Raw genomic sequence first — 26,532 nt, forward strand, 5'->3', positions numbered from 1 at the left:
AAACAAGCATTTATTTTCAAAGGCAAAATTCCCTCTGGCAACCTCGCGTCGTGCATCTTCCGCGTTCGATTTTCTCTCTAATTAACACGCCCGCTTAATCCGTTTGCTGTATCCGGTCGGATGGAGTTAAGAAAGAAGCCGAGTTTTCCTATCCGCCGTACACTCGATCGCCGTTTATCGTTGGTAAACACAATGAAGCTGGGCGGTGAAGCGACATAGGCTTCTAAATACCGCGGGTAACTCGGCAAAGGCACAAAGCAGATCCCTTAGATCCATTCTCGGCTAACCGCGACACAATGGGCCGGTTCATGTTTGGATTTTCCAGCTGCACTCGTCTCGCCACTGATAATTGCCACCGAGAGGCAACAGCGGCGATTAATTCCCGCCGAGTATAGCGATAATTTTACCGCGCGCGACTATTTCGCGCAGTGCGATTTCGGCTGCAGTGAGAGAAATCGGCTGTTCCACTGACGGAAGCGTCGACGTCAACAGTCGATCCCGGTACGCGCGTGCCAGCGATTCGACAAATACGAGGCCGAGAGACGCGTAAAACGAAGAAGAGAGATCAACGAAGAAGACAAAGGAGACGAGACGGAAGGGAATAATCGCGGAAGGATAAACGAGACCTTGAAGGGCGAAATTTGTAGAGAAGAAGCGGGCCGTTGCTAGAAAATGCGGAACTCGGGCGGAAAAGCCATTGCCTGGTGACTTTGCTTCGATTATCCGAGAGTTAAAAGAGGAACTGAAATAGGCAATGTGTAGCGTAGCGACGCCGGGTGTAGCCAGAATTGACCCAGATTCGCGGTGCATTCAAAATGAAAAGGCCTTCTCACTCATTTAGGACAAAGAGGTTCGAGAATCCCCTGCGATCCGCGCGCGCTCCCCACCACCACCAGCTAATAACGGGCGAAAGCTCGCACCGCCAATTTCTAAGTCGCGGAAAATCGGCTCGCGTTTCGATTTCTCCTCGAGTTAACCCACAGCACCATCCTTCGTTCCATGCGAGTTTCCAGAATGGAAATGGAATGGCGCGTCTTTGCTCGCGACCAAGACGTTTCACGGCACTTTATTTTCGCCAATCGGAATATCAAGAGCAAGGAGGAGACGCGAGCGTCTCGACGATGAACGACAAAGGACGGTGACAAAGAACGTCGAGTCGAAAGATCCGTTTGGATCGGGACGGCAACTTTGACGGCGAATCACGCGAAGACGAAGGTCTCGCTTGGGAAACAACCACTCTCCGCAATTGCCTTGTTTCCAACCCGATGTCCTTTTGCTATACAGAACGGCCCAATTCTTGAACGCTCGGCCATTGTCAGCCGATGTTTCTCGACTATAAATGTGTTCGTTACCGCGTCTCCCTTAGCCGTCATGTCGGAGGGAAGATGACGCTGAATCGTTTGTCAGAGACCGACCGCTCGGAAAATAAGGAATTCCTCGGTTCATTTTTCCTATCGCATCGCGTCCATCCGAATTATCGAGCATCTATCTCTGTCCGCAACCAGGCGGTTGGAACGCCAGATAGCGCGGGAAGAGCGGCATGAGAACGGCGATATCGCTGCTGGAACGTTCGAGTTGAGCGACAACCGGTCGACGCGAACTGGCTACCATCTGCCACAGGAAAATGGCCAAGAAATATTTCCATCGCGTAGATAACAATTTATCAACCGTTATCCGTTTTTCGAAAGTGCGTTAATCGCTCGTGAAACCTAATAAAAATTGCGATGGCGCGCCAATCGATCACCGAACACCGTCGCTCGCTTTTTCTCCGCGACGAGACGCAAAGAAACGAGAAAGGACGCGTCGCGACGTACCGAAAGTCGGACGGTCCGGCGATTCGCCGTACACTGGCCGTTTCGTTTCGGTTCGATCGATGGACGATAATTGGCCTGGTCGTCGAATCGTGGCGACAGCCACTGCCGTTATTTTAGAAACGGCCACCGAGGGAGAGCTAGAAATCAGAGACGACCGAATTTCCCAACCGACCGGCCAGGAAACGAATTCAAATTACCATCTTGCGTACGCGGATCGTCGAGCGAAAAAAAAGAAGCCCCGCGGATTCTTCCGTCTGTCGCCGCGTTAACGTCGCTCGGCCTCTGTCGACTTTTCCGTCTCGGAAATGGGATCGCCAAGGACACGACCGAATTAACGTTTTCGGGCCGCCGCGCGGCCATTGTTCCTGTCATTGGACCACCCAGCCTCTCGGCTGCGACTCCTGTCTACGTGGAAACTCGATCCGACGTTTCGCCAGCATTGCGGGTATCGTCGTCGGCTCTCACTTGGCACAGGCGAGGAACGCGTCTGCTATCGGTCGCTGCTGTTGTCAAACCACCTTCACGCGTCTTTCGCAAGCTGTCGATAAGGACACGCGCCGAGATTCCAAGCTCTCGCGTCTCTGATCGAAATCGCGAAACTGTCCTTTGACGTCCCGATCGTCCTCGAACGAAAAGGGAATAAAACAGACTTAGGGGAATTGGACGATGGCCGCAAGGATCGGAAGGACGAGATGGAAGCGATCAGGCATTCGTCGAATTTGACAATTACCGAATCGAGCCCCGCATCGAGGCCAGCGGCTATACCGCCATTGGGAAGTTCCTGGATGCCGGCGGTGGTGCCGGCGGTGGTCGTCGTCGTAGTGGTGGTCGTGGTGGTGCCCTGGGAGCCTTGCTGCAGCTGCAGAGTGGTCTCTCTCGACGAGGCACCGGAATAATGGGCGGCGGTCGACGTAGCAGCGCCGTTGTGCGGCCTGGTGGCATCCAGTAGCACCTTTAGCGAAGCTATCGCGTGCAATTGCGTCGCTTTCTCGTCCACTTTGCCTGAACAGCACCAGAGATGCAGGTTAACGAGGAAAAACATCGAGTCACGCGCTACGATCAAACGCTTTGCTTCTCTATCTATTCTAGCAACTTTGATCGTCTATGAAACTGGCGTCACAGGCATCGATGGTATACCGGCAGGCGTTTCTCTCTCTATACGATTATTTACACGCGAGATCGAATTACAACTAATCGTACCTACAAGTTTTCGGAGCATCGGCTATATAGAAATACGATGTTTTTACGTCCGCTCGGAATCGCCATACTCCGCGGAATATTCTCGTTCGTAAAAGAACGATCGTTTTATTCCGCGGTTTAAACGACCCGATACAAACAAGATATTTACGACGTTAGTTGGAGTAGCAAAATGATCGACGCCCATGACCAGTATTTACGATGCTACAGAGTGCAACTGGCAAGCAGAAAACTTTTTCCACGACCCACGCAACTAAATTCCAACGTCGAACGGGATCTGTGCATCGGACGTCGTAACGGCGATGTTGGAAATTTGCCGTAGGTATCGTGGATATACGTACATACGTTCCATTTAAGCGTGCATTTAAAATCTAGCTAAAGCTGAAACTACGAAATAATAATGAGCTAGAGTCGTTCAAAGGCGTTTTCGTGCGCTTCCTTGCTACGTTCTACTTCGCCCGATTACCTAAAACAACCTTGTGTTACGTAACAGTTACCGTTTTCTGGTCTATTTCGCCAGCCTACCGACCTTAACTGTTAACGATCTGCAAATACGTTGCTCCACGAATCGCGCTAAAGCCACTTGCGCGTGAGAATCTGCGTTTATGGAATTGCCCGTAGCTCGCGTAGAAAAGGCAACGTTGAGAAAATGCCACTAACGAATTTCACGAGGTACTTTGCCGAGACTTGGAGTCGTTTGTCGCGCTCGTATAATAAGTTTAACTCGCGCGATCGTCACGCAATTGGATTATCCGAGTGGAATGCTATCGCGCGTGAGTAGATCGGCCGGTGAATCGTGTTTAAGAAAATTACAGCGAGCGGATTAACGGTCGAGTCAGTGAAATCCATTTACGATTCGTGTTGAGTCGCCATGCCCGGTAAGAACACGTTTAAACCATCGCGTTACAAGCTACCTTCGCCAAATGGCGTGTCTTTTTTATCTTCGCAAACGACAAAGCGATTGCCACTTTCCAAGAAAACGTTCGCACGTCCGTTCCGAATTTAGCGAGTAGCGAGTATTCGACAAGACGGAAACCAATTTCTCCGCCGTGAGTTTCCCTCGTCTTCCGGGGATGACGTTAATTAACAGCGAACAGGCAAGAAGCGATTCCGACGTTCGAATCATCCGGAACTTCCGTCTCGTTATCGTAACGAAAACGTCGACCAAAAGACATGGAAAATTCTCACAGACACTAGACACGTGCCGTGAAATATTACTGCAAGATCCGCTCGTCCTTCTTGTTTATTCGTTGGAATAAATTGGTAAAAAAAAAATGGAATGGCGATTCAGAAGCGAGCTTTACGTCTGTACCGTGACGCAAGTATTTGCATCGTGTAATATTCCCATTGAAATCGCGCTTTCGCGATACTCCGGTATAACGTGCAAGCAGAAGAATCTCAAACGGGCAAGAATCCCACTCGGCGTATAAATTACTGTTATCTTTTCATCCCACGGACGGAATACGCAGCCTCTGAGTCGTCAAATATTTTCTTGCTCCCTCGCAAGTAAATTCCCACGATTCTCGACCTCGAACCACCATCTCCAGTGTAATTCCTCCCTCTTAATTTAACCTTGTAACCGCGATAATCAGGGCCGAGCGTCGTGATTCGTCTTTAAATAGGTAAAGTAGCGAGGAAACAACCGACATGAGGCACTCGAAATTCGTTCGTTACCGAGGCTACCTCGTTGCCACGATGCGAGCCGATTCTGCGCTTATTCGCACGATACTAGGTCAAAGAAGAAACTGAACGGGTCGGGCAAGAATGGCGAGAAGAACACTGAAAAGTGTGCGCGATACGAAAGTATGTGTCTAGCCGGAGGCTACCTCGTTTCCTATTTATCTCGTTTCTCTTTCACCTTTGTTCCCCATCCCCTTTCTTCACCCTTTTTTTTTCTCATTTTCTCGCTCCTTCTCTCGTCTTCTTTCTATGTATATATATATATAAAATACGTTATACACCAGCCGCCTCTAAGAGTTTCTTTTTTTAAGATACATCATTAGTCGTGTTTATCGATTAACCCGACCGCCGGTAAACAGCAGAAGAGAAACTTCGCTTAACGCGTTCCTTTAAATATTTGAACGTCAAGCGACGTTGAACGCGGTGACGGATAGGTTTTGCAATAACTATAATCTGATACCGCGCGGAGCAGCGTTTCGTGCGAGCAATTCGATCGTTCGTATCGTCTTTCATACGAGGCATTAAACCGAACGTTCTTCCGTTAATTACCGACTTGCTCCAAGTTCACCTTTAGTGGCAATTTCGCTCTCGAGCCGAGGACTAAAACGAACGCATGAAATATTGCGAGGCTTTGATTGCTTTCGATGTGAAAGGTGAAAAGCGACAAAAGCGAGCAGACTCGTACGCGAAGAAAAGGCCGCGAGGTAAAGGAAGAAGACGTAATTCGGCGATTAGCTTGGACCAATCGCGTGTGCCCGTGCTGATGGTACTAGGTCAAAGGGGGAAAAAGCTGTAGCGAGTGGCCTTCGTTCTCGAAACTGGAAACGTGGCGAGAAAATAAAGGCGTAGAGCCGTCGGCGAGAAGTCGGACCGCGATGAAAGTATCGACCCTTGGGTCGCCTCGAGCGAGATGGAAAAGTATAAGGTAGAAGAATACGCGAAAGGGAGGGATTCGTCCGCGATGGAGAGCGAGATAAAGGAAGGAGGAGGTGCCTATCGGGTTTCGAGCTGTTAAGCTCCGATAATTTTGTTTACCCTTTGCGTTTTCTACCTTCCTCGAGCGGTATAATCGTTCGCGTAGAAAAAGTACAAAGACACGGTAAAAATAGAAAGAAAGAAAAGAGAGGAAGAGAAATCGTTCAAAGGAAGAGCCACGATTAGAGAAAGAAATCAACGACGCTGCATTTGATAAATTACAGTTAATGGCTGGCGATACGAATCACGGGAAAGGAAGCCTCGTGAAAGAGCGAGTATCGCGAATAAAAGAGCGTTAACAAACTTCCGAGTGGTAGAATCTTGTTAATTTCTTTATTGTAGACGAATTAAGACGCGGAGAAACGGCGGGATATTCGCGTTCTCCGACCGGCGATGGAAATTTTCGAGCGAGACAAAAGAAGAGGCAAAGAGAGAGAGAGAGAGAGAGAGAAGGGAGGAACGACGAATCAAGTAGAATAATCCCGTGCGGGTCGGCCCAAGTGCTACCTATTAACCTACAAAGCTCGATCAGCCTAGGTTTGTTAGCGGACGCGTTTCGGTTTTGAGGACAATTAAATCGAAGCGGAGCAGCACCGCTTTTCCAACTGGCAATTGGCGAAGGAGGACACGAGACAGGCATTTGATCGAGCACGGACCGATCGTTTGGAAAGCAAACAAGTGCTTTCGCTCGTGAAACACCGAAATGGCCTGTGTATAATAGGTATACGGAGAAAGGACGTTGGATGAAGCGATCGTTAAGAACGGAGATATAGATCGGTGTCCTTCGCGCAGCCATAAACCCGTCTCCTAGATAGAACGAATATCTTCGCGTTCGTCAGATGGCGAGATAGCGTTCGTCGCGTGGCAGAAGGTCAGCGACGAAGAAGGACAAGGTAGCGCGACTTTCTCCATCTCGTAGCTACGGAGACAATTTCATCCGAACCGAGCAACAATTTCATTGCACTCGTTTTCTTTTCCTTTCATTTCTTCTTGGTTTCCCGACGTGACGGCAGAGAGCCGTGATACGAGCGAAAGGGACGCGTAGAAGAAACTAACGGAGGAAAGTGGAAAGTTTACCGAGAAAAACAAGTTGCATCGATAGCCCCGAGAAGAGACGGCAGACGACGCGACGGCGTCGTTTGAACGTTCCGTTCTCCTCCGAGTAAGTTTGTATTGTACGTTCGGTACGGCGGAACGACTGCCAGATCGAGGGCCATTAAGTACGTTAACGAGGCAGCGATGCGAGATCCGATGAAAAGAGCGATCGTCGTTTCTCGACGGCGTGGCGTACGTTTCAATAACTTTGTCTTGTCTCGGCTGCTAATCTGCCATTAAATCCAGAACGACCAACGTTGGAAGATAACGAGTTCCGTTGTCTTCCGGTGTCGTTCGGCAAATTATCCAGAAAATTAAGCCCAGCTTCGAGTATCGCCATACCAATTTTCCCTCGGCTTTCATTTACAGCAGCGAAAATTGGTTTCTGCGAAGGGTACAACGGCGAGAGAAAAGGAAGCTATAATTTCCACGCGGGAAGTTGTATGCGTGCGCTGTAGCGCGGTGTTCAAGGTGAAAAAAACAACAACGAAATCCAATTTTAACTCTCGTCGGAGTAACTGGAAGATATTGTGCGCCAAACTGCTCGCAACTCGAGATAGCGCGATATTGGCTAAATATTATCCAGCGAATACGAGATAAGAGATGCACGAGATACACGTGATATTCCACCGAAAAGTAGCGTAACATCGAAGCTACGGGAAGCTTCGATCGATATCGTTCGCTCGAGCCCTTTTCAACGGTGTCAGATTCTCGCAAGGGTTCTTGCGTGTAAAGGATTAGACGCGGCTAACGGATAATTGTAATGCAAAAGCTGACGTGATTGATGACTCGTGGTTGGCTCAACCTCCATCTGCGAAGGTCACCTCGATTTCTTCGCTCGACTTTCCATATCGAACACGGGATACCTCAGCCGATGTAATTCTTTCGCGATTCTTCCTTCTAATTTCTCCGGCGCACAGATACGAGCGCGTACATACTTTCCGGTTTTTTCTTGTATTCTGTTTTTCTCTTTTTTTTTATATATATATATATCAGGCAAGATAAGGGAGGAACTCGAACGAGAAACGGGGGGAGGACGAGGTTGACATTTAGGACAAACTCGAGAAACGTTCTTCTGTAAATAGAACGAAGACTATAAACTATAAACCGAGAGTACCACGGGAATTAAGCCTAAGTGTGACGAGACGTTAACCACGGGAGACGAGTTCGAAAATAAAGACGGGCAGAGGGATTAAAGCAACGCGGTCCAATTTGTTAATATCGTTCCTAACGGAGATGGGTAATCGTGACTGCACCTCGGGGAACGCGAGCGATGGGAGGATGAGGATTTTCGATAAAATGACTCCGAGCTATATAGAAACGTCACAGGGGATTTCGATTGGCCTTTCGCCACGATGCCGCTCATCTGCCTCGTATTCTCTGCAAGTTATTAAAAAACCTAACGAACCTGCTTGCGCCACGTTCATTATAAATAACGCGTTCAATTGGGACGAGATTCGAAGCGGATGTCGATGTCAATGTGGACGACGGCAACGACGACGACGACGACGACGACGACGACGACGACGAGTGACGTACGAAGAGTGCTACTTCGGAGAAAACCACTCAAACGAGACGACTAAGCTCTGCACGTTAAATACGTACGTGGGAACGAGCCTCGTTATAGATGGCCCGACCTGTCAATTTACTAAAAACTATCGCTGCTATTTCGGTGCATTTTCCTTATTGCTATGAGATCGTTTAACGACGACGGAACAAATTTCCACGTCTTCGCTCTCGCTCACGTAGAACGAACAATGGGAACGCGAAATCTATAAAAGCACGTCGCGCGATCTATCGTTCCATCCTCTTTCGAGTTTCCAACTTGTTTTGGAAAATGTCGCTGCTGAGAAAGAAATCGTATCGCTCGAGGACACTCGGGAAGAAACTCGATAAAGCGAAACCATGTAGGCACCCCGGATATCTGATAGGTGGGACGCGGTATCGCCGCGTCGTTGAACGAAATCGCGCTCGTTTACGAACGAAGGGCTCGGCCACGAGTCGAGCAAACGACGTTTAAAGTATTTCCGCGAGCGGGAACGAGTAGAGCGGTGAGTGGAATCTTTCAGGAAGGATAGTTGAATATTATCTGGTGTAGCGGTGCAAGGTGATGTCTGGATGACGTTAAAGGCCCGCAGCTAAAGGAAGGGAAAAGGAAGGCGAGCCCCAAGTGTGGATTCGCTAGTTACGATCGATACGCGCCGCTTTCTAGGTCAGGGTCCCGATACATACTCGCCACTCACCGCTACTCAGAGATACATGCTGAAAACGCGTCCCGCAAATTCATTCGAAGCCAACCATCCGGCTTTTCCCGTGTTCCCAGAAAACGCTCGCAGCCGACGCTGCAGTTCTCATTCTCGTCGTGATCGTCGTTGCCATTGCCGTTGCTTCCCCTTTTTTGCTCGTGTTTCACTAACACGCGAGTGGAAAAATCGTCGGAAAGAGGAAGAAAAGGACGCAGGATCGAAGCAGAGAGCGAATCAGGGACGAGAAAAGTAGGTGGCTGTTTCTCAAACGCGCCATGGAAGAAGCGTGTTCGTCGGTACACGTACGCACCGACTGGAATATCGAAGGGAAATCGTGTATCGGCTGTTTGTCACGCGATCGAGATTAACGACGTCCTTTCGTGGGCGTGTTCTCTCGATCGGCGGAAGATAAAGAGGAGAAGAAAAGGAGAACGAAAACGCGAAGATATATAGCGACGATCGACAGATTTAAACGAGAATGTGGGATAAAGCTGCGGAGAGGAATTATTGCTTAAAATAACGTTCGCGATAACGAGTGTCTTGATCTCCTACCCTTAGGCTAGGTTAACTACCATTATTTTCAGCAACATCGACGAGAGCGTCCGGTTAGACAGAACGATCCTATGTGCGGTGTTCTCGAACGTTATATACGCGCGGTCACTGTTAAGTTACAACGAGGCCATCCGGGGATCCACGCGAAAGAGTCGTCTAATTGATGATCGCCCTTTTCTTTCCATACGCGCGTGACCTGACCCATTTATATAAGCGACTCCGGTACACGTAGGTGCACGGGCCGAAAATCAATTTCAACGTCGAGATTATCGGGGAGTTACCCCTTCTGGATTAAGATTCCTATCGATCACGCCAACCGCGATCTTTCCCTCACTCCAGTTTTGTTACGTTCGCCGATTAACAAACGCCCGTCCAGACACTCGTACAAATTTCATCGGCTGGCTCGCGGCCGAAAATGCACGCGATCCGTCCTCCGACACGCGGAGCGAAGCGGAGCCGAGCGGCCAAGCGTAACCATTATTATTCGCCACGGTGACGGGGAGTTATCGATCGATCGATCGGAATTTCACGCGGGATGGCTGTAAAAGAATTTACGATGTTCGTTTCGCGAGATGTCAGGAACACGATCGCCCCTTTTACATCGACGATAAACGAAACCGCACTGTCTTTGTCAAACTTGCTGCGAGAACGTTTACAGAGGCTTTTCCGTCGAACGGCTCGTATTTCCCTCCTAATTTCTAGGTCAATCGGCCGCTCTAATCTCTCCGATCTATACCGATCTACGCGCGAGAAAAGAGAACGCCAGTTTGGGGGGAGGAGGAGGAGGAGGAGGAGGAGGTGGTTAGAAACGCCACGAGAATGCGATACGCGGAATCACAACGGTAATTACCTTTCGCCCGTGAGATTTCGAATCAGTCGCGAAAAAATACACGGTCCGATTCTCGGAACGACGTTCAGCGTTTTATCTGTCGTTATTATACGTACAGCGTGAAACATGGACGGCGCAATGAAAAATAGTATCCTGGATTGGATTTTTTCCCGCGATGAGGCCACGCTCTATAAATACGTACAAAGGACAGAGGGCCGGAGTAACGAGCACGTTTTCTCATTTATTTACCAGTCATCGTCGAAACGTCGCATTAGCGTTTAATCTGTCGTTCCTATCGCTAGTCGATACGCTGATAGATGCGTATCTACTCCAGTGTCATAGTTGTTATTCTGTCTCAAGGTTTTTGGCGATCCAATAGCAAAAAGAGAAAACGCCACGTTGGTTGCATCGCTTCGCCGCGAAGCTTATTCGACGATCGCGTAACGAGTAACGTCTGATCGTGACGGCAGTCGTTCTACTGATCTCTAAGTGATACGTGCATCCAATGGTTGTATCGTACGCAGGCTCCTAGGCACGACGTGCACGACATTGAACTTCTCGTGAGCTCGTTATCGTCGAGTACTCGCAACGTTTAATTACTTGGTCCGACGCAACGGTACACAGTGATCGGTCATGCAACAAACCAGTACAGCTAGATGGACAATTACGCAAATGCTACTATTCGATTTGCCGCGTGTTTCCCAAACCGTAGACCGTAGATGGAGGAAAGAAAAGAAGGAAATGTTTTTCACGGAACGTAAAGATGTCGAGGGGTCGGCGGCGAGAGAGAAAAATAGAATGGCATCTGTATGTAGGTTAAACGAGTTACGAGCGCAAAGTCTCTGGAACGACTTGCTTCGGATTTGAATATATTTCAATTGGGATTTTAAAATTCGTTCCATCATCCGCTTAATGATATTCATCCATACGGCTACCAGTTAATTAACGAAGTTAGTTTGGGAAACCGTTTGATGACACGGAACTACCTCTACAATTACAGACACTACCGTGGAACTCTACGTATTTCGATATTTTCCGAATCGCGTTTCGATGTTTCGTGACCGAAAGAAACGTTCCCCGATGCGTTACACTCCGGGTTAAGGATTACGGGCTTGACCTGCCTGTCGATAGAAAGAAGGAAAGAGGCTGAAAGAATGCCGTCCCGGAGGTCTTCGTAAGCATACCCGTGACTCTACATTTAAAAGCACTTTATCCGACAGAGCTCTCCGAAGGTTTGCGGTTGGTCGCGATGTTTCAACCGCGGATTTCCATTGCCGCGAAACCAGACCACTGCCGAGCGTTTACGACGTTCGTGCCAGGAAAATTACCCGAATCTCGTCGAAACTCGTAAAACACCAACGTCGTTTCGATTACGCGACTACCGGTTTCTCTACCGGGTTCCGCTTAAAAGTCTTGGCCGCGAGAGTATGGTCCGATTGTTCGATCGTAGGACGTCTAAAAAGAAAGAAAACTATGGCTAAAATATAACGACTACCAGCTAAGAGCGTGCTGTCAGCGCTAAGGCAAAGCGGCAAGCGAGAGTGATAGAGTGTGGAGTTGGTATACCGGCGCGGGACTGACCGTCGTGGAGCGGATCGATCGTGTGGATCATAAGCTGTAGCAAGCCGTGCCTGAACTTGGCGTGGCTCTCCCTGGAATGAGACGAGGAGCCACCGAGGGCTGCCTGCTCGCAGCCCTGTCCGGCCGTGCCACCGGCACCACTGCTGCTGCCACCTCTGCTGCTGCACCCGGCCTCTCCACCCGCCGGTATGCCGCTGCTTCCGCATGCACCCGACACGCCACCCACGCTCGTCTCGCTACTGTTCGTCGCGTTCGGATGCTGCTGGAACACACACGTCATTTCGTCTCTCAATACAACATCGATCTCCTTCTTTCATCCGTTTCTTACACTTCTCCTTATCATACTGTTTTTTTATCGCTTTTCTGTTTTTTTTTAATTTTTACTTGTCTGTTTCATATTTTCTTTTTTTTATTATTATTACAATCGGTTGTTATAACCGCCGCAATTCGTCGTCGTTCACTGGGCCATCCTTTAGCCCGACTACCCGATACCCCGTGTTTACGAACGGTGCTTCAGATTCGACTACGGATCAATCGGAGCGCTCTGCTCCTGTCTTACCTACGCTTCCGATCACCCTCGTGGCTTCGATGCCTCCGATTCCAGCGAACTCGGACGATATCTATACTCGGCAGACTTTGGGATCGATGACTTTACCAAATAACACAGAAGTACACGTTATCGAGGCGATCGCGTGTCTAAAATTTGCTCACGCCATCCTGTTGGAAAGTCGAAAAAACATTGTCCCTGTAAAAAGCTGCAGATCTTTCGCAGGCTGGAAATTGCAGCTAATCAAAGTGCTACCCACGTCGTTATCCACTAGACACGTTAACGAGATTAGACAATCGACGCGCTTCTACGTTCCTATTCAAATCGACGTTTCGCCAGACAATGAAGATCGTAGGGGACTGAGATCTCTAAAGCAGCAGAGACATATGCGCGAAGCAACTCGAGCGTCACTCGCGTTCCAACATGTTCGAACATATAGACGCGCGTTCGAGCGATCGCGTAGAATGACGCGCGTCTTCATCCGCGACACAGTTTCTTTCGCTCGTTTTTATTCCCTCCCTTTGCCTGTCCTTTTCGAGGCCGCAAACGAATGACTAGTAGAATGACTTTTCTCGTCTACTATGCATGAAACGTTAAGGGATACTCGACGTGCAACTCCCTCGAATTCCTCGCTTTCACGATGCTCCCGGGTGGTCGACTAACGCGCTTTGGCCACGGATCGCGAGTGTCGCGCCTATTGCTTCCAGTCTGATACACAAAGTTCCTGTCCTTTTGTTCGTTGAGACGCGAGTGAATCGAGGTTACAGAGGCAGCCGCGACTTAACCGCGCAACAATAAGCGCATCGCGAATTAGCGAAACGGTTTCCGAACAATAGTCTATTCGATTTCCTGCAGTTATCCTCGACCACGTACAGTTAGACATTCCTAAGAAGGTGTACTAACGATGCCGACGATATCCTACTCGTTTTTCCATCGTTCGATAAACAATGACGTTAATAGGATACAGACTCTGTTCTTCGCGTTCTACCCGACAGATCGATCTGTCGAGAACGATACGGAAGAGGAGGAGTAACGAAGAAGAGGAAGAAGAAGAAGAATGGGTGGCCGATCGAAGAAAGAGAGCCACCATGAATAAATAAAGAGGCGGAAAATACGCGACACGTTGACGCGATGAAAAGTAATTTCGCACGGGCGAAAAATATCCAGAGGCGATGAAACCGGGATCGTCGAGGGACGAAGACGGAAAAGGTGGTTGAAACAACCGTGATCGAATAAATACGAGATGTACTTCTTCGTCCTCCTTCCGTTGCCCTGCCTCGTACCCTCGCCTCCAATTTCTTTTCAAATTCGAGAAACGCTCGCGTCTCTATTAGTCCCTCTGTCGCTGTTACCTGTTACGTCGTACAAGGGTTGCCCGATGTTTACGAATTCGTCAAGGGTCGTGTTTTCCGCGCGCATACTCGCGACGTAGTTTGCACAGAACCGACGAGATGAGCGCGCACACTCCACGGAACGAGATAATGATGCGGTGTAGCCGACGCGTATAAGCTGGATAGCTCGTAATTCCGCGACGTCGCACTGCATCCCGTCGCGTTTGCCAATTACGTTTCCACCCTGGCCGCAGATGATTGTTCCGCCTATATTGCCGGCAGCTGTTTTTCCCCGCTTAATAGTTGCTGCTTGCTGGATGCGAATGATCAGGCGGATCGGAATGGATGTCGGTTGGGACGAGGTTGGTTAGGTCGACGTCGTTGGGAAGAGCGAGCGGAACTTTGTGATATGGTTTTCCGTGAAAGGAACGAGAATCTTAAATTTGAAGGCGCGTCGCCGACGAGTTTCGCTCAGGAGCCGCCAGACGGGTCTGGGAAAGCTCGTTAACGAAGCGTTTGAATTGAATTTCCCTCCTCAATTATCATTGACTATCGTCCGATCTTTGATTCGAGGACTTTCTCTCTGTCTCTTTTTATCATCTGCCGTAGCGAATTCCCAGTTTCTCACGATATACGCGTTGAGAAGAAATACAACCGTTCGAAATTTTCTTTGCGTCTGCTCGTGTTTCTCTTCCCCCTAACGATAGGTGCGTGTAGCTTCTTTAGACAAGGCGCAGAAAACGAGCAACGCGGTTCTATTTTCCTTTACGATTTGTGGCGAGCTGCAGAGTTCGAAATGGTTTCAACGTTGATAGAGGTGGAATTGTTAGTGGCTACCCAAAGATGACACGGATAAACGCAGACAGTCGTGTAACCGAAGCTGCGAGTGCCATATTTCCGCTTAGCCGTCAACTCTGTCGTCGGAGTACGTCTTTATGTGTGCGGGTATGTGTCTGTGTGGCTGGTTGTCGTATCGCGTCGACGAGGTAATGAACTTTGTAATTAACGAGATGGACTACGAGGACCGCAACGCATCCCTTCACACGCGAGCATCTAGAAGACTGAAACCGTAACCGAGTAACGAAATCACAGACGAAATATAACAATAATAACAAGGGAAATGCGCGCGTGACTCGGTTTATAAATTCTTTCTCGGCGGGTCTGCGTGATTTTCACTAGAATGGTTTTATTTGAAAATTCCTGATTTAATAATTATTCCGGGCAACAATTGCTGCCGTGCTGAATCGTGTCGGAATTTAATGACGGTATTTGCGCTACCAAAGATGCGGTTCGTTTGAAAATCAATAATATCAGAGTTTACTTTGGCTTCGCGAGCGCCACAGTGGAATATTCAATTTTCTTTCCAGCGAAATCCACGCTAACTGCAAACGGTGTAATCTCTCGTCACAGATTCGCCTGCGATTCGTCGCGACTCGCGTTTTCCAGTTCGCTGGACCACTTGGGAGTAGCGAGTCACCTTCGAGACCGAGACTACTTCAACGTTGCGTGAATTGTGATCCATTGGTGAAATGAAACGGTTAAATAATGTACGAGGTGAAGCAAATGGACGAGGAATTACGTAGCCGTGTCGAACGAGACCGCCGCGATATTTTTGAAATCGCGTCAGTCAAAACTCGTAACTTTCGTTAGCAGACAGTCCAGCAAGAGGAAGGAAAAACGCGAGCAGAGAGCAAAGAGAGTTCGTTTCCTCGCGTCTATCACCGAGGCCCACTTTCCGCTAAAAAGTACCCTCGACTAAAAGTTCTGTTGACTCGCCGAGAGTTTCGTTGCGTCTAAAATCACGATGCCTGTTCGCTCAACTTTCTCTCCTGTCGTCCTCTCAATTGTACGGAGCAGCGGTTCCGAACCTTTCGCTAGTTTCCGTTAAATAATTCTTTCGTTATCGCGACTTTGCCCAGACTTCACTCAAAATTTCAATCTCGTCGATAAAATATTCGTCGACTGTTCATCGACGACTCGTAAATTTCTAGAGAAGAGATTTATCGTAAATAAATAGGAGATAAAATACTTCTTATTCAAACGATACCATAGTAGCTTGCCGGTGACGGACACTTCGTGGTCCCCCGTGTCCGTCACAGGTTAAGAACCGCTGATACAGGGCGTTCTATTAGGTTGCCCGAAAAGTTTCTTTCGTTTTGTAAGGAAATTATCGATGCACAACATTTTCTGTTTTATATTATTTTATCGAATTACGCATGGTTCATTTTGTTCTACCAAAATAAGGATCACAAGGTTCGACAGATTAGATTTCATGTTTGTATAAAGATGCATCGTTGTAAAAGACGTGTCTGTAAAAGAAAGACACTTTTCCGACAACTTAATATAATCCCTTCCAAACGACGAAGATCTCTCGATAACTGCGCTTGATCAGCCACGCTTCTCGTACATTTCTCGTGTGATTCATGGGACCGCATTAAGTCGATCGTTTGCACGGTCGCGAGACGACAGGACCAAAGAATTCGTAGGATTTACGCGCGGAAAACAGTTGCCGAAACTGGCGCGGAACGGCACTGCTTTCGACAGAGGAAATTTCTTAGCGGACCCGTGCCAACGGAGCAGACGTCCTTCGATTTCCAGCCAGTGAGCCTGCGGCGATATTTGCTCGCGTTGTTAAAAACTGCACGAGTTCGTTCGGGTTAAAGGGCTTCTAGTGGAACAGCAGTGGGTCGAGTGACGGAAACCGACGCGACGTCGCGAACTCTCCACCGAGCTTCGGGGCATCGTGGCCAAAAAATTGGTAAAAGCACCGCCTGCAAGCTTTCGCATTCGCCAAGAACTACTTCGTGTCGTCCGAGACGAATCTTCGCCGACTAAGCGGATTTAAATTTAGCCATCGAGCGCCAAAAGAGACGGCAGGTGTTAAATATTTATCAATCGCGAAATTCCGAGGAAAAACTGGCGGAGAAACGACGACACGGTACGAGTCGGTCGTCATCGACGAGTTTTATCGCGACCTTTGTGTACATCCGCCGCAAACTGCCGCGGGAAGAAGGTTCGCTCCAGAAAATCCAGCGTCTCCCTCAAACGGAGAAAGCAGCTACGAAGAAACGCAGAGTAGTTTTCCTCCGCGACCATAAATACTGGCCGCAGTGCCGGTATATTTGCTAACGAAAATGTCGGTGAGGTAAGAAGGTTCGCGAGGAAGCGTCTCGATCGAGTAAAATACGACTCGCCCTGTCGAGACGAAATAACCGGCCGCGTACACGCGTACGCGCACGATAGAATAGGACACGCGAACGAGCACAGAATCGAAGAATAATAAATAGAGCGGAATAATATTCGGCAGACGTATCGTGACGCGTCGTATTCATCTGGAAATATAGGAAAATCAACCCCTAGTCGCGGATGGTGTATCATGGAAATGGGCGTGGCTTTTGTTGTCGTACCGTTTTCTGGTTGGTGCGTACACGATACACGGAATGAAAAACGGCCAATTGATATTGTTAATTGGAAACCGCTACCATGTAGATGTACGTCGAACGGGCTGACTGTGAGTTGCGCGTTTGCACGATCGCGTGCTAAGTTAAGCGCACGAGAGGCGGGTAAGCTGCTTACTCGAGCCGCTGACAAATTTATACGAGTTAGCACGATCGCTGTGCTCGTACGTCGATCGAGCACTCTTTCCTTTTCCTTCGAAATTTCTTCAGGATAACCCGAGCTCTGCTTGTGTCGTAAATGGCTTGCTATTTCGAGACGCGGCCAATTCGTCGGTATCGAGTGCGTTTCGTATCGAACGGAGCAAAACGCTTGGAAAAATGACCAATTATCGACGAATCGTAAACGAACGAACGGCACGTTTCGATTTTGCCGACGAAAGTAAAAAGGAGAGAGAGAAGCGATCTTTCGCGATACGCGAGTATCGTGACATTTCGATCGATCTGGTTTAATTCAGCCACGACGGAGGGCCGAAGAATCGTCTGACAAATCACGCGTCAAATTTTTACCCATCGTTTCCGACCATATCGACGATTATCGTTTTCGCGTGGTGGAATCGCCGTCGACGGCCAGTTAAACGCCAGCTGCGCGGCTCGATCGGCAATAGTAATTGAATTTAGAACGGAGAGAGAACCGATTGCCAACTTTCTAATCAAGACGCGCCATCGACGCTGCGAGATCGTTAACGATCGCGGAAATTGACCAATTAACGTCGAACCAGAAGCGGTAGAGCGCGCCGTGACTTGTGTTAGCGGCGCGTGTCGTGTCACGAATATTGCCACGCTGAATTTCCGTCTTTCAAACTTTAACCTACATACGTAATACAGCTTTCCGCCGTGGCCGGTCGCAAACGTCAGCCGGTCGAGTCAGTTTTACGACGCTTTCCAAGCGTTTTCGTGCTACCGGCGCATATTCGCGCTCGTGTGTCCTGCGAACGTTGGGTACCGGCAGCCCTGACCTTGACCCACTTTCGCCGAAAAAAGAAACTGGCAACTCGAGCAGGACGGAAGAGAAGAATAACGGAGAAGTGCGGCGGACAAATGAGTCGGGACGAGATCTCACCGTGCAATTAACGACGGCCATGTATGTGCGCGGTCGTGTATGAATCGTCGACGCTCGACGAGCCAAGGGGATAAGCTGAAAAACGAGAAACGGCCCCCAACAAACGAACACGTCGAACCGAAATCTCGTCGATTTATCTGATCGCTTAACGGCGATTTCGTCGTTCAGAGGGTACGGCAACGATCGTATTTAGGTGGTGAGACCAGAGCGCGAGCAAACGAAGGAAAACGAGAAGAAAACTCGCGTACATCAACCGCTACGAGTAACGATCGATCGCAGGCAGCAGACGCGGTTAATGGCCTGTTACCGATAACAGCGTTATAATTAATTATACGCAACGTCGACTATTCGCTGACAGGGGATGTATAGAAGGAGCAACTGCGAGCAAACTGGGTTGAGCAGATCAAGCAACAGAAATATCGCGTTTTGGCAGCGATGCCGTAATTGCAGCCTGCTATTCGTCTTTATTTCGTCAAAATTTCCTCCGAGACTGTTCCAATTACCAGGAATCCTAGATTCTTCCAGGACGAGCAGAATGGCGGCGTGGAAGACGAAACGGAAGCCGGGGAAATCGCGAGGAAAGTTGGAGGCGTGCGAGCGCGTTGCACTGTCGATACGTCGATACGCGCGAAAAACAAGTAGAACGTTTGAAAGGGACAGGCGGCCTGCGAATGTTTGAGCGAATAAAACGAGTATTCCGGTTGCCGCGTACACGCGTTCTCTCCATACACGAGTCCCCCTTCTTTTTCTCTCTTCGTTTTTTCCCCCTTCCGTCCTTTTTCCTTTTCTTTCGCGCTTTTCTCCCTTTTCACGACGTAACACGGCCGTTCGAAGGGAAACGGAGTCGCATTGAACGACGGTGTAGGCGTTCGTTTATCGCAGCTGGCAATATTTCAAGAGCGTGCACCGTTAGGCAAATGCGACGAGTAGGCCGAGCGAGTCGGATTCATTCTAACTCGGTTCTTCGTCACATTCGAACAATAGCCAGCTCGGCACACGATTGTCGGCGACATCTTTTCCAACGATTCGCCAAGGACAACGCTGTTTCGAACAAACAAACTTTTCCACCCCGATTTCGAGGGGCGCATCCGCGTTAGATGCGAAAACAATTTGGCCTGCAAATAAACCAGCAAATAAACTCCGACGTGGAAACTGAGATTCGCTTCTGCTGCTAGATATTTACGAGGTAAACGTTCCATTTTTTCCCCCGCGAGCGACATCCCGTCCGCGGGCCATCGATCATATTCGCGAATTTTCTCGCAGGCTCGATCGATTTTCCTCGGCGGAAACCGTGCCGACTCGTCGTTCTTTCGCATTCAACGACGAACCCTTAAGAGATTAAGGCCGTACCTTGGGTATTTCGATGTTTACCGCGCTATTTATGCCTTCGATTTAGCCAGCGGTCGAGCCCACCTCGATAAGAGAGTGGATCCTTGAAATTTTTAACCAGACCTTCGGTCGGAAGGGTCGGTATGGTCGATAAAGCGGTGAGTAACACGCTCGAACAATGGGTGAACTTGAAATTGTCAGCGCAGAGGGTGAAAAATAAAAGGGTTCGGTTGCGTGCCTATGACAGATGTCGTTGGATGACGCAGCACGAGGGGATTTCTCGGCTGTCTATCGAATCCTTTGTTTCGAAAATCGGTTTGACGTAATTGAACGAGAACCGGGGTTAAAATATTTCACCATCGATGCTAAGTAGGTCGAACAGTGGAAAAGTAAGCTACATTGAACGAGCTACTCGAACCTGGATGGGGGCAGGGGCGAGCAATTAGGACGCGAACGAAAAACTTTCTAATTATTTTGTGATCGTTGAAACGAACGATGGAAAAATCGTTAGCTCCAAGGGAAATATAAATAGCCCGTTTCGAAGGATGCGCGTTTTGCCATCGGTGAGCTCACTGCCGTGTCGTTCGCGCCTTTTCTTTCTTAATACGATCGAAATTCTCGAAGCTAGTCGCGATACCATTGAGAAGACAAATGGTGCGTTCGATGGATGACAATGAATCGAGAAGCCTCTTGGTAGCATGAATGGAACGGCGACTAATATTAAAGCATCCGACAGAGAATGTGCGCGTTAAGGCGTATCGAGACTCGCGTGCACTCGAATCGAGGGTTGCCGGAACATTCGTAAATAAATGATCGGCCGGCCGGCTTCGATTCACTGCCGTTGCCTTTTCCTGGCCATTTCCTATCTAGACAAGTTCGCGCGCGATCCTCAGGATCTCCCCTCGTCTCTACTTTCAGATACAAACTTGAAATCTTATCCTTACGTAGTCGTTTCTCGTAGGCCATCCTCGTATAATCGAGAGTCTATCCGATATCGCCTGCACCGATCGATATCATCGGTTTTTAATATATTCGTGTTTCACTTGGCCATCGTCTTTTTCGTAATTGTTCCCTCCGGTCCGGAGAACCTAATGGCCTTTACGGTGGTTTTATAGCTGTAACGAACAAGTGGCACATCCGCGAAACACGAGCGACGACAAAAAGTTATCGTAGGAAAACGTTGCGGTTTTTATCCGCGCCCCGAGCAAATTGGAAACGCAACGGACAAAAGTGGAGCGTTCGGTGACAATCGAAACTTTTACATTACGTTGGATAATATCGCGGTCTATAATTGACGCGACTCGTACGTCAGGACGAACAAACAGTCGTTCGCGATGCGATAAATAGCGCGGTTCGTAGAACGATATAACTGACACCAGCAGAACTTAATGGGACATTAACGCGGGCTAAATCGTCCAGTCCGATAGCGAGGTTCTTAACGCGATCGAACACAGCGCGACAACTTTTTGCACGAGCGACGTCGTTCTGCGGAATTCGAAAATCCTTCGACGAACGAGACGCGTCGCGAAGTACCGCGAAACGCGAGACAAAGCGATCCGTGGTTTCGTAATCGTCGTGTTACGAGCAGAAGAGTCGCGATTAAATCAACGCGAGGAAACAACAATATCTGGAGAAACGTTAGCGAAGATCCGCGCTGCTTCGAATGGCTGGAGAAAAAGTATGGCGAAGCGAGAGTTGTCGAGAGAACGGTGGATCGAGCGAGACAAGGAGAAATTAAAAGACGTGGAAACGGAGCGGCGAATCGAACTCCAGAGACTAGTGAATTTCTGCCGGCTCGATTTCTCCGCACGGCGGATAAGATTGTGAAAAAGAAGGAATAACCGTTCCTCTCGTCGTAGTCGTTCGCCAACGTCTCCAAAGAAAGTGGAAGGTTTCGAAGAATCTGCGAGAGACGAAGAAAACGCCTGCGAATGTTTCGAATCGAATTACGATTTCCGTCTCGACAGGATGTTTCAGCGAGCCGCGATAATGGGGTTTGTAGCGACGAGCTAGTAAACGTTATTTAAATTCGAGAGAGCCACTCGAGAATGTCGCAGCGGCAAATCAACTTTACACCGACTACGATTACTTTGCTTCGCGAAACTAGCACCGACATTCTCGTCTCTCTTACCGCGGTTCTTACTGAAATATACGTCTACGTATAGCTATGATGGCTTTTCTCGCTAGGGATCGACCATCGGAACCGATAGACCCGCAATTACACAACTTTTACTTCCGACCTAGTTTGCCTTGCCATAGAAAATCACTCGGCGCAACTTTTCTCATATAGAATACGCGATAAAGGACAACAGTGTCGCCTGGATTCTCGCGAATCTTAACGGGTAGTTGGTTTCTTCGAGGCAGCTGGGCGATCGGCTACAGGCCGATGATTTATCTCGCTCGAACTAGGTCGATCGTGATCAAATCGAAACATAATTGCGATTTTCCAGGAAAACGAACGCCGCGCTTCCAGGAATATTTCATCGATCAGGCATAGACAATCGGACGTCTAGGAAAGCACTTAATTTGGTTATGTACGGGCTCGACCGACCTCGTGAATCATTCACGTTTTTCTTCAAAACATCGGCCGATAGGATTGCAAAAGCGACGAGGGGTGGGGGCGAGATCGCGGTGGAAAACCAGCGTTCGGTACTGATTAATTCAATCGGATGATCAGACTTTCAGAAACGCGATTGCTACTTTGCATCGAACGCGTCTCGATTCGCCGAATCTAATCAAAGAGGAACCGATGACGCGGTCGCTACACGGCAAACGCACAAACCCTCTCGTATTAGTTTTCCATGAAATTCTAGCTTCCCTTTAATCAGTTTATTCGTGTACGCGTACATACGCGTGGCTCAATGCGTATACGTAGTTAACGCTGCCGAAACGAGCAACGAACGAAGCGTTCCGATCGGTTAAAATGTCCGTACCTTTGCGCACCTGTTCAAAGTGGTTTCGAATCGTTCGTAAGTACTTACCAGAGTTACGATGCATATTGTTATGGAACGAGACTCGCGTACTCGCGCAATTTCGACCGATCGAAGCAATTTCTCTTTTTCTTCCCTTTCTTGTTCTCTACGCGTCACTGTCTGGCCGTGTGTAAGCGTAAGTGTCTCTGTCGGTAGATGCGCGCATGTGTGTGTGTGTGTGTGTGTGTGTGTACGTGTCTACGTATCTATTATGCGGAAACGGGGTTGAGGGCGTGGATAAACGATTCTTTTTTGTCGCAGCTGCCACTTCTCATGCGCGGAGCGACCTGGCTGCATCGGTGCATCCTGAATCGACCAAGAGTGCTTGATGAAAGAGAGATAGATCAGAACGCTGCGGCGGCTAAAGTCGAAGGTGACAATGAGGCCGCGCACCGAAATCCCACGAGGGTGAACACACTTTACCCCTTCTACCCTTGAATATCTACGTACGTTGTTACCGCGATACCAATTTTCTTTCCTCGTGGTCTTGGACCTCGCTGATCGTCAGCGAATCTCGCCGATACCATTCGTCGAATCCGTCGATATTATACGATTAACCGTGAAAATAACGCGTGAAATTTCGGTCCAAAAGTGGCGCATCCCTCGCAAGCAAACTCGCGCGATAGAGAAACGAGCCGCGAGAGGTCTGCGCGACTTCTGGAACATTCGGTTTATAGTTTGATGCTGTTACGAATAAATACATCGATCAAAGGCACATGACGTGGCAAAGTACGAGACACAGAATCATGCATCGCGTCGACGCGTCAGCTGCTCGACTTTCGCGGGGCAGATTCTCGATCGAGGCTGACGTGTTTCTTCGTCGAACAAGGGACGGTCGTAAGTCGAGCAGCCGACGAACAGTGTGTAGAAAGTTTGTCAACGGTCGTGAATAAGAAACGCAGAGGAAATATAGAGATCGTAGAGATAGAGGAAAAAAGAGATAGAGACATGCGACTCACCAATGCCTGGGCGGCGCTCTGGTGCTGCAAGCAAGAAACACCCAGTTACAATCACAGTAACGACAATCGAGTAATTGTTTGTTGATGATTCGTGATTTCGCAAGCGGCACACAATCACACGAGAATGCAGTAATCGCGCAAGCGTTTCACATAGACTTGTGCACAGAGATTACGCGTCGCAAGGAAAGGAAAGAGTATGCGGCGTCGTAAGCTTGGCCGAAGGTCGCCGCTTAATTAGCGAACAGAGGTTGGAGAAAAAGAAACGACGGAACAACTAGAAGTAGAAAAGAAAAGAAAAGAAGAAGAGGAGGAAGAAGAAAAAAAAACAGAGCGGGAAAAAGAAGCGAAATCCTTGAAACTTACTTTCAGTCGTGCAAATAATTGCGACCTTCGATCGATACGACGGCATCTCGTTTCCCGAACGCAGTCTGTTTCGTTTTCTCCTTCGCGACATCTCGCAAGCTTGCAGAGGAAAAGCAGGGAAAGGCTCTTGTCGTCAACCACAACGAGTGTTTGGTTCTGCGGTAATTACGAGGCACGGTGATTGGTCCTGGTGTTCCTGAGGTGTTCGATATACCGATCGACCAAGTAATTGCGTCGCTGATTCGGCGCGGACGATCCATAGAATCAACGGCGTCGCGATTCTCGTTTCGTCGACGCGTTCGCGTGGCGGCGTGTTCGCGCGACCTATCTCGCACGGCTGCATCCAACGTCGCCACGAGAAGATCGAGATGCCTCTGCTCGTCGAAATCCCGGAGTCCGACCACGTTTCTCGCAACTAACACGTTTTTCCTCTTTGAGTCGCGAAGACGCTAACGCAAGCACGAGAATTTGAAGTCGCTCGCGTCGTTCCGCTCGCGAATGCGGCTACAAGTGCGAACTTTTTTCGCTTTTGTCTATTCCTTTATTTGCCTCGTTACCGGGGAAAGGAGTCTTGCCATTAACGCGATAAAAGACCGGTCGAATCTGAAAGAGGAGACGTAAATTGGGCCATCGGGCGGGGCAATGCTTCAAAGTGTCCAAACTACGGATGATTTAGAAAAAAAGAAAACGCCGATGCTGTTAAGACGGATCGATACAGAGCTTGGAAAAAAACCACTCGACGACCATCGCGAATATAATAAATTCCAGGACGAGATACGTATCGATGAGAAAACAACGGACTCGAAGCGCGTAACTCGACGCAACTGCGAGAGAAAATGAAATACGACCCGCCGTTTGCAAGAAACGAAACGAAAGGAGGAAAAAGTACGCGGTGGATTTTGAGTGTTCGACGTTTCGACAGCGTCGACCAGATTACACAGGCATGTTCGAGACGAGCAGGTTTTGCCTCGGGTGCAAGTTTCGCCGCTCAAAGTTTTCCTGCCACTTCCGTCTTTCGATAAGAACGAGGGATTTCTTAACCGCGTATTTCCCCGCGGGAAGAACCTAAATCGGCCTCGTATATATATCGAATCGTATATTCGCCGGGAACGTGACGTAACACCAGAGTCGATCATTTTTGCACGGCTCAAGTTTAATTACGTAGAAGATAAAGGTGGCGGAGGACAACAAAGACCCGAAACGAACTAGTCTCGATCACGGCCGTAACTTTCCTTCGTCAGTGTCTCGCGCATTGAAGAAAATCGGTTCAACTATGACGATGCACGAAATTTAATTAGGAAAAGTTTCAGAATTTCTGCAAGTATCTTCGCGAACGCGTTCCGCTTATTCGTGCCAACGAACATACGTACATCGCGATCCAGCCAAATGACGTTCTCCACTGAGAACGTTTCCTTGCGTTCGACGTACGCTCTACTTGTTAAGTGCGAGACGTTACACAAGTTCTCGATGTTCGATGTTACGAGTTTTCCACGTTTGACGTTCCAGTTTGTCGAAAAATATTAATTAACGCCATCTTTTCGACAAAGAAGTCTTTGATACGGAAAGACTAATATCCGGAAAGTTGACCCGAATTCTTTTGGTCGTTCCGTATAATCGATGTAACCGATCGGAAGTTCCTCGTCTAACCGTAATAACTTCAACGAATCGAACGATAAATCAAAGTAAAGCCGACCGAGTCGTTACCGCGAATCGTCGTTCGATTCGATTCGGCACGATTTGGCCGCGACCATCGCGATTTTTACTCGCATCGCGCGCGACCTTCGACGTTTACGAAAGTTGCCGAGCGATCGAAAACAAACCGACGACTGCGATTTCCCTCTTCGACGGTGAAACAGTGGCGCGTAAATATTTTTCTTTTCTTTTTTTCTCGCGACCTCCCCTCTCGTCTGCGTCTCCTCCTCTGCCTGTGCTTTCTCGTCGACCTGTTTGCTTTTACGAAAACAAGCGGACGTATCACGACAATTCGGTACGCCAATTTTCGGTACGCGTCGGCTCAATTATCGCAAGCTGCTATCGATCGATCGTCGTACGCGTTTCCGCGTAGGATCGTCTCTGCGAGTAGAGAAGAACGGCACCGAAAGACGTCACATTTTTTTTTTTTTTTTTTTTTTGGAAAGCGCGGAAATGTCACTGGTCAAGGTAGCGGAACAAATTTTCCAACCTCGAATCGATATTTCAACAAAAGAATGTCGGCCGCGCATTATCGTTAACCGACGAAAATGCCTTTCTCTCGGATGAAAAACAAGCGACGCTGGTTTGAAACAATTTTTTCCTTTTCCGAGCACCGTTTCCGAACAATCGTCCACCAACCTAACTGGATGCGCGGTTCCGTTCGATTGTTCGCCAAGACTTTTATTTCAATCATTTTATTTACCACCTTGGTCCGTCGAAGGGAGAAAACAATCGACGAAGAAGACCGTTCTCGTAATTGCGGCCGGGTAATTGTGCACGGTACAAAGCGAAACAAACCATAATTCGAACAGCGTCACTTCCGAAGGAAATCTAATCAAAAGTTACGCTTAA

General features: G+C 48.7%; 1 protein-coding gene across 2 annotated transcripts in view; it reads right to left on the reverse strand.

Moving 5' to 3' along the window:
• LOC117211528 (sodium/potassium/calcium exchanger Nckx30C) overlaps positions 1 to 26,532 on the reverse strand; it is a 45,263-nt gene that overhangs the window by 13,415 nt on the left and 5,316 nt on the right. The window contains exons 2-4 of one of the 2 annotated variants that reach the window (XM_033455503.1): positions 23,626 to 23,649; positions 11,955 to 12,228; positions 2,545 to 2,816 (exon numbers count right to left, since the gene is read on the reverse strand). In XM_033455503.1, coding sequence (XP_033311394.1) covers positions 2,545 to 2,816; positions 11,955 to 12,228; positions 23,626 to 23,649 — 570 coding nt within the window. Of the gene's footprint in view, positions 1 to 2,544; positions 2,817 to 11,954; positions 12,232 to 23,625; positions 23,650 to 26,532 lie in introns of both variants that reach the window. The other variant, XM_033455502.1, reaches the window with a different exon arrangement.

The sequence above is a fragment of the Bombus bifarius genome, unplaced genomic scaffold, assembly GCF_011952205.1.
Source record: "Bombus bifarius isolate JDL3187 unplaced genomic scaffold, Bbif_JDL3187 scf7180000008239, whole genome shotgun sequence".
NCBI lineage: Eukaryota > Metazoa > Arthropoda > Insecta > Hymenoptera > Apidae > Bombus > Bombus bifarius.